General features: G+C 37.8%; 1 protein-coding gene across 7 annotated transcripts in view; it reads left to right on the forward strand.

Moving 5' to 3' along the window:
* Window positions 1–4759: 4759 nt before the first annotated feature.
* LOC104438458 (probable serine incorporator) overlaps window positions 4760–13455 on the forward strand; it is a 114726-nt gene continuing 106030 nt past the window's right edge. For 3 of the 7 annotated variants that reach the window (XM_039309462.1, XM_039309463.1, XM_039309461.1), the window contains exons 1-11: window positions 4760–5127; window positions 6646–7009; window positions 7294–7367; window positions 7836–7995; window positions 8124–8148; window positions 8544–8633; window positions 9484–9655; window positions 9737–9810; window positions 10169–10238; window positions 10830–10901; window positions 10981–11114. In XM_039309462.1, the coding sequence (XP_039165396.1) occupies window positions 6805–7009; window positions 7294–7367; window positions 7836–7995; window positions 8124–8148; window positions 8544–8633; window positions 9484–9655; window positions 9737–9810; window positions 10169–10238; window positions 10830–10901; window positions 10981–11114 (1076 nt within the window). In that variant the 5' untranslated portion in view covers window positions 4760–5127; window positions 6646–6804. Of the gene's footprint in view, window positions 5128–6344; window positions 6488–6645; window positions 7010–7293; window positions 7368–7835; window positions 7996–8123; window positions 8149–8543; window positions 8634–9483; window positions 9656–9736; window positions 9811–10168; window positions 10239–10829; window positions 10902–10980; window positions 11115–11512; window positions 11587–11716; window positions 12201–13455 lie in introns of those variants that run through there. The other 4 variants (XM_039309459.1, XM_039309457.1, XM_039309458.1 and 1 more) reach the window with 4 other exon arrangements.

Below are 13455 nucleotides of genomic sequence, written 5' to 3' on the forward strand. Positions count from 1 at the left end.
GCAGACCAGTAGTCGGAGTACATACTTTCCCTCTTTTCCCGTGTCTTTCTTTTAGGGCACGAGTCAAAGTTTCTAGTCAAATTTTTTTATTTCTCTTTCTAAAAAGTATTTCCAAAACAAACATGTATTTGATAACAATAGAAAGTTTCGTCATTCCAGTCGGTAGCGAGTAGACAAGAGACAGTGACAGCGATGGGGGCGGGAGTGAGCGGATAGTGGGCGGCTAGTAGCGAGGACAAACGATAATAAGAGTTTTATTTCTCATTATTCTGAAAATAAAAAAAAAAATTGAAATTTTCACTTCTCATTTTTGTTACAAACTTATTTTTGAATTAAAAATTTATTCTGAAAATAGAAAAATGAAATTACTTACCTAATGGAAATCTATTCTAAACATGTTTCTGGAAACAAAAAATTAAATCTCGTATGGTTATCATGTATAACCTTGAGGTTGATTTGCACGAAAAGACCTCCCTTGGTACATCTAGATGTTTTTGTTAACCATCAATTTATGGGGGAGTCAATTCAAATGAAGATAATCGTGATGGATTACGAGACAGGAATCAATGATCTCAGGCTGCGTTTGGTAATCCGGATTTGAGTCTAGAATAGGATAATTTGTTATCCTATCCAATGTTTGGGAATGTCCACCGGATCGAACAAACCTGGATACATACATCCGGATAAAAAATCTGGGGGAGGGGGTGGGATAAGCCCGGATTGGATAAAAAAAAATTTAAGGAAAGAAAGAACTTAACAAAAAGATAAGATATCATAAGCATCTTTGCAAATAGATGCCTCCACCTCTTTGATTCATTTGTCAACCCTCTTCTTCCACTTCTTCTCCCATCTTTGCTTTTTGTACGCCAGCGATTGGGTGCTCCTTCCTTTGGATGATGGACTTGCTGAATCTGATGACCAAGTACGTTGGACGTCTCAAAGGAAGAGGGGAAGATGGTGACGGCGATGAAGTGGTTGTAAATCTTTGGTATCGTTGACAATTTGGGATCTCGATGGATTTGAGGCAATGCAAAGACTACTTCCGTGGTCACCTAAAATTCCCCCGCCCCCTCTTTGTTGTAGTCTAAGATTTATCGATTTGCGTTGTCGTTGCACGGCGATGTTGGTGCTCGCCATTTTCAATGGTGGCCATTGTAGAGGTGGCCACAATTCATTGATCTAGGGCTTTTCCATGTCATTTAATTAATTGAATTTTCTATTTTTTAATTTTATAATTTAATTGAATATCATAATTATTTTTTATCTTATCTGAAATGCGCCAAACACTTGATAGGATTAGATATGTCCGTCTTTATTATTCGGAGGATTTAATATCATACTTTATTTATCCTATCCCGATTATTATCCCGACGACCAAACGCATCAATGATTATACAAGTATTCAAAAAATAAGGCTCTATCTCTAATGATGAAAATCTTGACTTTGGTCGTGAAATGCTAAAACTAGATCCGGAATTAAAGGAATTAACTCTATTAAGCAACGACAACCCCAATATTTATCCCCCCAAAAAGGGCGGACAATCAAGATCGCAAGAAATCTGCCACTGATTTTAGGTAACAGTAATAATAATCAATAACCCGAAAAGTCGTACCTAAAGAACCCATAAACAGATTGAAAGAAACAGAAGACGGAATGCACCCAACTTTAGGCCCAAAATTCATAAGATGACAATGCTAAATAATACCTCAACACATTTCTACTCGATTTTAGCAGTTTTCTGTACCATCGTTGAGACCAATTTTCATAAAGCTTCTATTTTTCTTCATTGTAATCTAAGAAGCATTGACACATTCCGAAAGATTTCGTGTTGTGTCTGACACTCTGATACGTGTCCGACACGTTTCGACACGTGGTCAATTCTTCTCGACATACTTCCACATGCGAGTCCGAAATTCCGACATGCGATTCCGACACGCACGTGATCAATTTTAAAAATTTTCAATACTTAAGGGATCAAAATATAAATTAATGAAAAATAAGAAAAATAACAAAGATAATGGGGAAAGAAGAAAATTCTTATTCTTAAATTTCTCACTCATAAGTTTTGATTTTCCCGTGAGTGACGATGGAACACATTTTTATCGTCAGCATTGTTTCGTTGCCCCAACATACTTGAAGTTATAATATTTTTTGCTTCTTTCGCCTCTCGCAAGCATCACTTGTGAGTTATCTCTTTTGGTCTATGTTATTGGTTTGTGAGTTATTTCTTACATTTTCCATGGCAAATTTAGTAATTTCATTTTCTTTTGGTCGTACTTCAAGAGTTCTTGTCTTGAATTTTCATTTTTCTCGAATCTTGTTTTGCAGAAGAGCTCAAAGTTAGTTTTTATCATAACTCCAAACTTTGTTTAAGACTATAAGAATTCTCACTAATCTCTGACAAGTATAAGAAAACAAGACACGTTCTTTCAAGTTTGTAATTTTTGAATTATCGTTCAATCTTTGTCAAATTAAAACAATGAATGATATTAATAAGTATTGGATTAATACTTTTATGATAAATTAATTTTATGCTCCTTTTATTATTATTTATTTATTTTTGTATTTATATATAAAAAAATTATTTAATATATAACGTGTTGGAATGTGTTGAAATTCTATATTTTTTTAGAAATAATGTGTCGAGTGTCATGTCATATTGTGTCTCCGTGTCGGTGTTAGATAAGTTGTAATTAGCCTCACGACAGTTCTCAATGGGAGCTCATCTCTCGGCAGATAGAAATTCGGCCGACGTTGGGGGAGGGTTACATCAATCTTTTTAAGCAAAAAGAACAGAGATTATCATTTATCTCAGACGAAAATAAATCCTCAGATGGGACATCTTTCGGCGCTAATTCCTGAAGCCCGTGCCGTGCCGTGATCCCAGGACCCTTTTCTTGCTTATCGCCATATTCCGAGAAGTGCCTATTCTATTCCGCTGCTCGAGAACCTAGATACAGCTGAAAAGAGAGCGGGGGTAATAGTCAAAGTTTCAGACAAAAAGAAAGATTCCACCTTGAAGCTAGAGCTGTTCAAGAACACAGAGAGGCCATGGTCGACTTTTTCTGGGGTTTATAATCGATTATCATCACTTGTCCTGAGATTTCTTTGTCTCTTTATGAAAAAGGGAGAGGGAAATAGTTTTTACACGCATTGAAATTGGCCATCCTTGCAAGCTTTGCCCTGCCAAAAAGGCTTTTGGGTTGCCCTATTTTTGGAGTTCCCATTCCTTGCACGACATATCCCTTGAAATATGTAACTTGCCTTTTTCCTTTTTTGTCGAGTTTTCGGGATCCCAAAAAGTAATTAGGCTTAATTTAGATGATTCGAAAATTCCTTCTAAAATTAAATTTCCGCCGCACTTAATTAGAGATTCGAAAATTATAGGGAGATAGGGACTCTAATGACCAAAGATGAGAGTAAATTAATAAATAACTGGCATTGAAAAGAATAGCGAAATGAGGTAATAGTGATGTGGACTTGCATTGCTTGGGCATGCATTCTATAATGGAATGGCGCCTTTTTTTAAAAGTTTTGATGTTGCGTTAAAGAACATATTTTCAAGGAATAAACTAGGCCCACCACAAAATATCTGAAACTATATTCATTGTAACACAAATATCCCAAACACAAACTTGTCCGTTGTGATACAAATAAGTCAAAATTTTTACTTATACTAATATGACAAATATATTCTTGATAGAACTGAAATAAAAACTACATATGCCATATATGTACAAGTATGATTTTTTTTTTGTGACACAAAAAATTAAAGTATTTATATCATAGAAGGCAAGTATAAGGTTTTTGTGGAATTTGTTCTAAACTTATTCCAATATTATTCCGGGGGAAGGAATATAGAAATGGTAGAAATAAATAGATTTTTAAAAGGTGTATTATTTTTTGGCCAAACACATTCAGTGCGGCGGAAGCAACCGAAGAAAATAGAAAAAGTGAAAGAGAAAAAGAAAAAGCAGGAGGTTGTTGGGCCGTGCCCTAAGTCATTATTGCCTCGTTCCTGGGAAATTATTGCTTATTGAAACATGCCAGACAAAAGGTCACCGGAGGAGCCGTCTGATCATTAGAAATTATTAAATTTGGCTATATGATAAATTCTATCACTCTATAATAATTTTATTGGTAATTTCCAAGGAAATGGCATATTGAACTGCGCAGATTATTGGTGGAAAATATAATCAATGAATTAAGTGGACAATCCATATCGGTTTAGTAATCCAATATGCCATTTTTGTCTATAAATTCCAAGCATTCAAGACATGGAAGATAGGATATGAAGTAAGCAAAATGGAAACCGTTGTAACAAAATGCATCGACCTCATATGAATCCCCATACTGTATTCTATATTTTTCTCGTCTCTGCATACGACACCAACTCAGTAGGAGATGAACGGGGCGAGCCGTCGATTCATAAAATCGAAACGACATGGACTTCAAAGCATAAACTCGAACCAAAACCGCCATTATTAAGGCTACCGACCGCAAGGCATGATCATTTTTAGGCATGGGTTGAGTCTAATTGGGAGAAAAGAAACCCGTAGAAGCATTGAGTAAACTGATAATTGCAGGACACAGTTTCCTCTCTTTTTTGCCTTGGCGTTTCATCATCTTTTGTTGGGAATGAGGGAAGCAAGCAATTATTCTTCTCGCTTCGCAGCATCAGATTGGCATATATTAAGAACGGCTGAGTGATGAAATATATTATATATATTATGCAGTTATGAGAGAGTCTCCCTCGAGGAATTTGATTTCTTATTTCTGCAGCAATTTGTCTTGAAAGTAACCCATTGAGATTCTGAAGCGGAAGCAACGAGCAAGAAGAATAGCATACGGCGGGAAAAAAAGAAGAAGAAAAGCAGAGGAGGAAAAAGAAGAACAAGAAGCCACAGAAACATTCCCCCTCAAGATCTCTCTCTCTCTCTCTCTTTCTGTGCAATCGTATATAAGGTAATATAAAGAATACAGAAAGAAAGTCCCAGAACAGGAAATGGGAAAGAATGTCTCTCTGTTCTTTCCCAGGGGGTGTTGAGTGAGAAAAGAGAGCTTCTTTGTTGAAAATTTCAACACCCATTGTGGAGATCTCCCAAGCCCGGCCAACTCTCTCATGGGTACTTTCAGTTCTTTAAATCTTGACACTGTTTTCTTTGCCTTTTGCGTCGACCCAAAACTCTTTGAGATGTGAATATGTTGAGACTGCTCTGTTTCTTTTGCTTGCGATGAGGTTTTTCTGTGTATTCTCTTGGGTTTCTGGTTTCTTTAGGCGTGACTTTCACAATACGATGAACGACACATTGTACAAAGATTTGAGACTTTTGGGTGAGCGTGTTGGCATTGTGCTGTTCATGTTTATTAACTTGCTTTTTCAGGTTGAGTTCTTCATCTGCCCGTCTTGTCCCATTCGTTTGTCTGATGATGAACGTACCCGCAAATTCCATACGGTGGTTACCGCTTATTAAATTGATACAACAAAAAGTAATGAATTCGCGATTTTCATCTTCTCGTTAACCAAACAACCTAAAAGTATTTGCTTGAGAATTTCCTTTCTTGCTCGTAACTTCATTGTATTAGTCGCTGGTAGAAGGTTACCTTTCCTTTTTACGATTCAAAGAAATGAAGTTTACATTTTACGAAGTTGCTGGTGGAGACATAAAAACTGATGATCTATTTTCTTAGGCAAGGACAAATGCTTGACTAAAAAGTTTGAAGATGGCCTAATGAACGCTTGTACACATAGCTGGTTTTAGGCATCAACCTTGCATCAGCCAGATATTTAATAGTTCAGTTTGAGGGTAGATCAATATGTCTTTTTCTATTTTTAATTTTTTTATGTAGATATACGAAGCCTAAACTTGAAGAAGTTTTTATTTTTCAAGGTCCATTGTTTAACGCATTGTAAGGTTTTTAGCAAACTCTGCAAATTTAGGATTCTCCGTTGTTTGGCAATGTGAGTGCATTCGGCTCCGAAAATTGGAACCTTCTTCCCCACCGAAACAAGTATGCTGCTGCTTTTGTCATATCCAGGAAGTTTGAAACAGCCGATCTAGTATTGGGGAAAAGGTCTTCTTTTGCATCATACGTCTACTGTGATTTGGTATGTCTTATTGATTAGGTGGGAAATTGAGTTATAGGAAGTGGTATGTTGGTCCATCCCTTTTAGGTGTAGCAGTGACTTACAAGAGATGCAACTTCTTGGTTGCCTGGAATGCATGCATAATTAGGCACTTATATGTAGTTGTCCATATTGGTAGAAGAACCCAGTGAGCCTTCTCAAGCTCCCATTTCGTCATCTTCTGGGTCCATTGTCCAATCTCATCTATTGGTGCAGGTAAAAGAGTTTCTGTTTAATCAACACATCATAGACCAAATTCTGAGACTCAGCTGGTGTTTAAGTACCTCAGAAAGTCACTATAGCAGAATGATGTCTGGTGCATATGGACAGGGCTTCATGTGATCGAATCAATAGCTGATGTATGTGCAAGGGAAATCATATTTTAAGTTCTTTTTGATTGCACATATTCTAAGAAATCTACATTGGTATCGGAGTTCAATGCAGACTATTTTGTTTGTGCGAAGTATGTATTTTGAATGATAAACACATTGAGTATATATCCTCACTTTTTCCATAGGTGACGCTGCAATGACACAGCCTTTCTTTACAGACATGTTGCACCTGCCTGTAGATGCAGAGGGTCTTATGGGATAAGACGCAGCAATTCTTGCTTGGTTGACCATTTGATGTGAACTAACACATCAACTTGTTGCTTGGTCAACCAGTTATCTGATCTATGACGAGCAGAGCTGAAGGAGATATGGAGAGTGGTGAAGGTGTTAGCAATTTGAGGAGCAGTGTGTTCAAGGATTGGTGCGGCCAATTTCTTAGCTGCAACCCTTGGATGGCCAGATATGTTTATGGCCTTATGTTTCTGGCTGCAAATTTGCTGGCTTGGGCTGCTCGGGATTATGGACATGGCCCCCTGACAGAATTAGAACGTAAGGTTGCTCGTCACCATATAGTGGCAAATTCTCAATTTTGAATTTTGATTACAACCGTATGTTAGTTTTTGAAGAAATTTTCAAAGCAAACCCTCATGCTGTGGTCATCATGTGTTTATGCTTCCCATTTCTTGATAAAATGTGATTTTGTAAATTTATTTCTGGATGCGTCCTTATTATCTGAAATTTAGACAAGATGGCAAACCTCTTGCTAACCTAGGATCTTGTTTTCCTGATAACCCTTAAGCAATGGTGCTTGAACCGATATTTTGTGACTGCAGGATTTAAAGGCTGTCATGGAGCGAAATATTGTTTTGGTACAGAAGGGGTTCTGCGTGTGAGCTTGGGATGCTTTGTATCCTTTGAGTATGGAATTTCAATACATCTTTTTCCCTTCAATCTTGAGTTGTCCAGGATTTTCACAAAAGTGAAAATTTAGGCTATGTAGTTCTGGTGTCATGATATTTTGCTGAAAAAACTAAAACTGCTGGATATACATTCTTCATAATCTAGAAGGAAGGGAGATGATGTCAGGATTGTTTCATCAAACTGGTGGATGACATTGTCACATGATGCGTATAACATATCACAATCTAATCAACCAAACAATGGAGGAGTGATGTATTAAGTCGAGAACTTTGAGTTATTCCTGATGATACATATACATGCCTTTGTTGATTGTTATGCGTGAATTGTGTTATGTTTTATTAGCAGTTTCTCGAACAGACTTGCAGTATGGAGCTCTACTTCGTTTCTATTTCTTTTGTCTTTCTTCTTCAGTGCGCTGTTCAAAAGATAGTACTAAGCCTTGACATGGCAATAGACATTTTTCATCATAATGTTCCTCTCAACCATGGGCACTAAGAAGCTGCATGTGGCTAGAGATCTGTGGCACTCTGGATGGTGGTCTATCAAGATTATTCTCTTGATTTCCTTGACAGCTATCCCCTTTCTCATCCCTTCATCTTTCATCCTGCTTTATGGTTAGTCAGTTCTTCATTCTCTCAGAGAACTACTCCTAGCACTCTTTGAAAGTAAATGATTTGCATCAATCTTTGTTGGCATAGGTTTTTCTTCTGAATATTTACTTCGATTCCTTTTCTTTTGGCAGGGGAGATTGCACATTTTGGTGCTGGGTATTCATCTAACCTTTAGAATGTTTACTGTCTTTGAAATCTGTATGCTTTCTGCGGAAATTATCTTTAGGGCTGCTTCTTGTACTAGTCGGGTTAATATTTTACCAATCTGGAGAAATTGTGCTTTAACAACCTAAACTTCAAACCTCTCCCACCTAAAGCATGAAAAGGAACACGGCTGCATTTTGAAACAATAATGGGTAAAAGACATTTTCCTAATCTTTCCAAATCTTTGCTCCGGAAAATTTCATAGTGAACATTTAAATATAATATTGTATTTTGGTGCAAAAAGTTGAAAAACCAGACTTGTAGAGCGACTTTTAATGTTTAGTGTACTCTAGCTTTTGGGATTGTGATGGGTTAGCTGGATTTAACTTGCTTCAAATCATTTGCAGGGTCTTTCTCCTTATTCAGCTTATAAGTGTGATCAGTTTCATAAATTGGCTAAACGATTGCTGTGAGTCGGATAAATACTCAGAAAAATGGTAAGGCGTTCATTCTCTCTGCACCCAGTAAACCAAACTCACCAACTTCATTAAATTTCCATGCCAGAGAGTTCTTCAGTGCACACTCTTTTGGGAGTGTGTTGGCACAAAACTGTGCTGAGAAGGAACCAACGAGCATCTTTGGGGCTTGAAGGATTTAGAATTTAACAAATTCCTTCTCATCAATGCCATTGGAACATTTATGCAGCTAGAATGCTCCTGATTCTCTAACTCCAATTGGGATTGCGCTTCGCAGTTAGAAAACTGCAGCTTAATCATTATACTTCCTAGGAATTTCAAAAATCAATTACATTATTTCATTAAAAAATTTAGGAGATACTAGATTCAAGAGTATTAGTAAAGTTCGTGGACTACATGACTGGATTTCACACGATACCTTTCAAAATAACTGACATTCAGTAAAGAAAAATTGCCTAATCAATAATTTGTGCATGCCTTTTTATCAGCAGCACACACACAAAAGTAAGCATATATTTCTCCAAGTATGTCTTACTTGACTGGCTGAACTGTGTTCAATTGATAGACACCTTTTATGTGTGATCTGTCTATTAGACACACCCAATCATCGGCTCTATGTCATTCTAAAATGCATATGCTGCTTAAGTCATGATGCATTGATATTTCCCAGTAAAGAAACTGTTTACAACCTGGACTGGAAATGTTCATCTTTTCCCCTTCTCCCTTCTGGTCCAAATTTTACCGACTCAGTAGTTTGTCGTTTAGAGTAAAATGTGAGCTGAATGACCTTGTCAAAATTTTATCGAATGTTCTTATTCAGTTGATTTCCTTGTTCTTGCTGGCAATGACCTTGTCGAAACTTTTGCTGCAGTCACATTCATGTAATGCTACTGGCAATGACCGCTTATCTTGTATGCATTGTGGGGATCATTTTAATGTACATTTGGTATGTACCAGAGCCATCTTGCCTCCTCAACATCTTTTTCATCACTTGGACTCTAGTGCTCCTGCAACTGATGACCAGTGTCTCTCTTCACCCAAAAGTGAGTCATAACTGTCCTGTTTCCCCTTAATCTTTTAATTGCCATTTGAGTCATATAATCTAATCCATCTAGTGGAAGCAGGTAAATGGTGGTTTCTTGACGCCAGGGCTCATGGGACTCTATATTGTATTCATTTGCTGGTGTGCAATCCGAAGGCATGGCTTCAGATAACCCTATCAAGTATCTTTCATTTAAGAATAAGAATATAAGTTGGGAATTCAGTAACATGCAATAATCCTTGTCACCTATATCCACACTTAAGGATGATGAAGTTATCTGCCGCCAGGTTCTTGTTTTGCATCCTAAAAATCAAAGGTCAATACAAAGGCATTGCTGAGAAAAGTTGGATATCAGTGAACATTGCTACCCGGTGTACTTAAGTCAGACTCAAATATATGTTTAAAACTCATTTTATTTCTTCAGCTGACAAGAAGCTCCTTTTTATACTTACGCATTACATGTCATGTAATCACTATTCACAACTTCGGTTTTGTCTGATGTCTTGATTGACAGTGAACCAGCAGGGGACCGTTGCAACAGAAAAGCTGAAGCTTCCAACCATACAGACTGGCTTACAATCATTGTAATATTCTTATCTTTGTTTACAGTGATATTTGATTTTGTTAATGAACTGACACTGATGCTACAACAGATAACAACTTGAGAGCTATCAGCTCTTGATAATTTCAGTTTACGATGTCTTCCTATTCATCAACTTCTATAGAAACTGCGCTTGTCCCATATTTGTGAAATTCATTCAGCTCAGAAACTTTTAAAATGCATATATTGCAGCCAATCAGGGTTAATTCACTTTAAAATTTAAATTATTAAAGTACCTTTCCAAATATTCTTTTTTGTCATACTCCATAACCATAACATGTGACTATCATGAAAGTCCAGATTTTAGAAATCTCTGCATGGTACAGGACACTGATTAACAATTCTTTTCTGAGTGAACAATGTGGCAAAAACTGAGTAAGGTCCCAAATTAGTGCCAGTTGTCAAAATCCACAAAGACTTGGTTAGATGAGAATTTTATAGCACAAATGACAAAGCCTTGGGCTGAATGTCGCTGCTGCAGCTACATCTCAGAAAGCCCTCTGCATAAATCTCTTTTGCGACAATTTCCTCTTGGACATCCAGAGATCACACATTCTCTCTTGTATGGATGCAGAGCTTCGTCATTGCGCTACTTGCAATGGTGATTGCAACCTTTTCAACAGGCATTGATTCTCAATGTTTTCAGGTATGTTCCACAATCGGCAAAGCATCTCTTCACTGACTTTATTGAAATTCAAGAATATTGATTTTCTTTTAAAATGCAGTTTAGAAAAAATGACTCGAAGAGTGAAGATGATGTTCCATATGGCTACGGCTTCTTCCATCTCGTTTTTGCCACGGGAGCCATGTACTTTGCTATGCTGCTGATTGGTTGGAATACTCATCATCCCATGAAAAAGTATGCTTCCCCTCTTGCAGATGTTTAGCTTGCATTGACTGTTTGCATTTCTATTTAATCATTTTTCCTGTCCGTCCTAATGCCACATTTCCAGCAATGGATGTGGCTATTATAGGAAAAACCCTTTGATCATTGTCATCGACATCTGTTTTGGTAGAGCTTCTTTCAAATTGTTTAATATGTGTTCCTACATTCGCTTCTTTTCCACTTTTAGTAATAGTAATGCTAATCATTTTTTTTTTTTGGTCGAATATAGTAATGCTAATCATTAGTGGAGTTATTGTAGCTTCTTCACTGGCTTATACGTTTCAAGGAAAAAGCCTGAGTACCCTTGACAAGGAAGAAGTCCTTGACTAAAAAGGCAGTAATCTCATGCTCTTGCTAACGCCCTTTTGCAGGTGGACTATTGATGTGGGTTGGACAAGCACTTGGGTTAGGGTTGTGAACGAATGGCTAGCGGTTTGTGTTTACTGTAAGTACTCAAAGAAACAAAGATAAATCTAGACTGCTCAAATCTCTGATACCTCTTTTCAAGGTACTTCATCCCAAGCGAAGATTGTGAAAGTCGGATTTCTAATGCAATGAGTTCAATCTTAATGCAGTGTGGATGCTTGTGGCTCCAATACTATGGAAATGCAGAGAATTTGGTGGAATTCTATGAGAAGTTTGGAATGTCTCGGAATTCTTTGGCTAGTGTTGGTTTGATTCAATTACTGTCCATGTGACACAAGTTCCAAGTTGCAACTAGCACAGGGAGCTGTCCTCGAAGGCTCAACTCAACCAGAAAACCAACCGTGACCGGAGACTGGAACTTGATCCATTTGTGGGGCAAAGTCTATCTGCAGTGGAAAAAAAGCAGAAAGTAGAAAATAGATAATGGAAGGTTGTGGTTGACCAGGCAATGCATTTTGCCCCTGTAGATATACTCACATAGGGATGAATTTGGTTTTGTACCATACGAGAGATTGACATGCCAAAGGGTTTTGTGGTGTAAAAGTTTTAGCTGATTTCAGTGCAAAGAGCATTTGTTTAGCTGAGGATGGAGTTCATTACTACTGTCTCAGTGGAAAGATGCAACATTAATCCTGAAACTTTCTCAAATATGATGCTAAATCTGTAAAATGAAAAGGTGTTCACAAGAACTTGTTCGATAATGCACCCTCTAGCCAACCAAACCTATACTTTTACAAAAGCAAGAAAGCATGAACCATCAGACTTTCTTAAGAAAAATCAACAACCAGTAATTTTTGGATAATCCCTCCGTTTAAATTGCATGGAACTGGCTTTCTTTAGGGGTGATCGGTTCCCGGTTCCCAATTTTGGGAACCGTGGACCGGACCGTTTGGTCCTAGGACCGGGAACCGGATCGGACCATCGGTTCCGGTCCGGTCCGATCCGGTCCAACAAATCGGCATTTTCCTTTTTCACTAAAGAAAAACCATGCCCCGGACCGATCAATCCAATTCGGTTCCCGGGCGTTCTAATAAAACTACTCACACATGTTTCCATGCGCCACATGCAAAATATTCACACTTCACTTGCGTGAATATCAATCACAATTTATGTGTTTCACGCTTAATTTTAAGCATAAAAGCCATGAACAATTTGATTAAAGGTTGTGCTTAGTTTAGGTTTTATAGACAATCTTTTTTCTATGCTTTGAATGTTTAGTCGATATCAGACTCTTTGAGGCTTGAAGTGCCTTGTTGTTTGCAAGTGAGGGGAGCAAGAGAGAGAGAGTGAGCACGAGGAACTCCTAGAGCCTTGTTTCACATCGAGTAGAAAATGAAACTAACAAGTAAGTTTTATCTATAAATAAAGAGTAACGACAAAGCTTTGGTAATCTCTTGGCCACATAGAAGATTGTTACCTCAATTGCAATTGTAATTGCAATAAGTTTTATATATAATATTCATATATTATATGTGTTTATATATATTATATGTATATAAATTATATATATAAAAAATTGGTCCGGTCCGGTCGGTTCGGTCGGTCCGGTTCCCACCTTGGAACCGGGAACCGGACCAACCGGCCGCCGGTTCCAAGATTAGGAACCGGGAACCGGACCGCCGACCGTGGGAACCGCCCAAAACCGGCCGGTCCGGTCCCGGTTCGGGCGGTTTCCGTTGCACACCCCTAGCTTTCTTGGCCCTAGTCAGTTTAGCTGCTATAGTAAGGGGGTAATCTTTGATTAAATGCTGTAAATCATGTTTAGGGGGCTGAGGATATGCCTGGTTGATTTGTGTGGTTATTTTAGCGCTTTAACAAGGTAAAGTCTCTTTTACCACTTTTTGGTTTTCTGTAAAATTTCCATGACACGGTTACTGAGAGGAAAGGT

The sequence above is a fragment of the Eucalyptus grandis genome, chromosome 3 (genome assembly GCF_016545825.1).
Source record: "Eucalyptus grandis isolate ANBG69807.140 chromosome 3, ASM1654582v1, whole genome shotgun sequence".
NCBI classification, from domain to species: domain Eukaryota; kingdom Viridiplantae; phylum Streptophyta; class Magnoliopsida; order Myrtales; family Myrtaceae; genus Eucalyptus; species Eucalyptus grandis.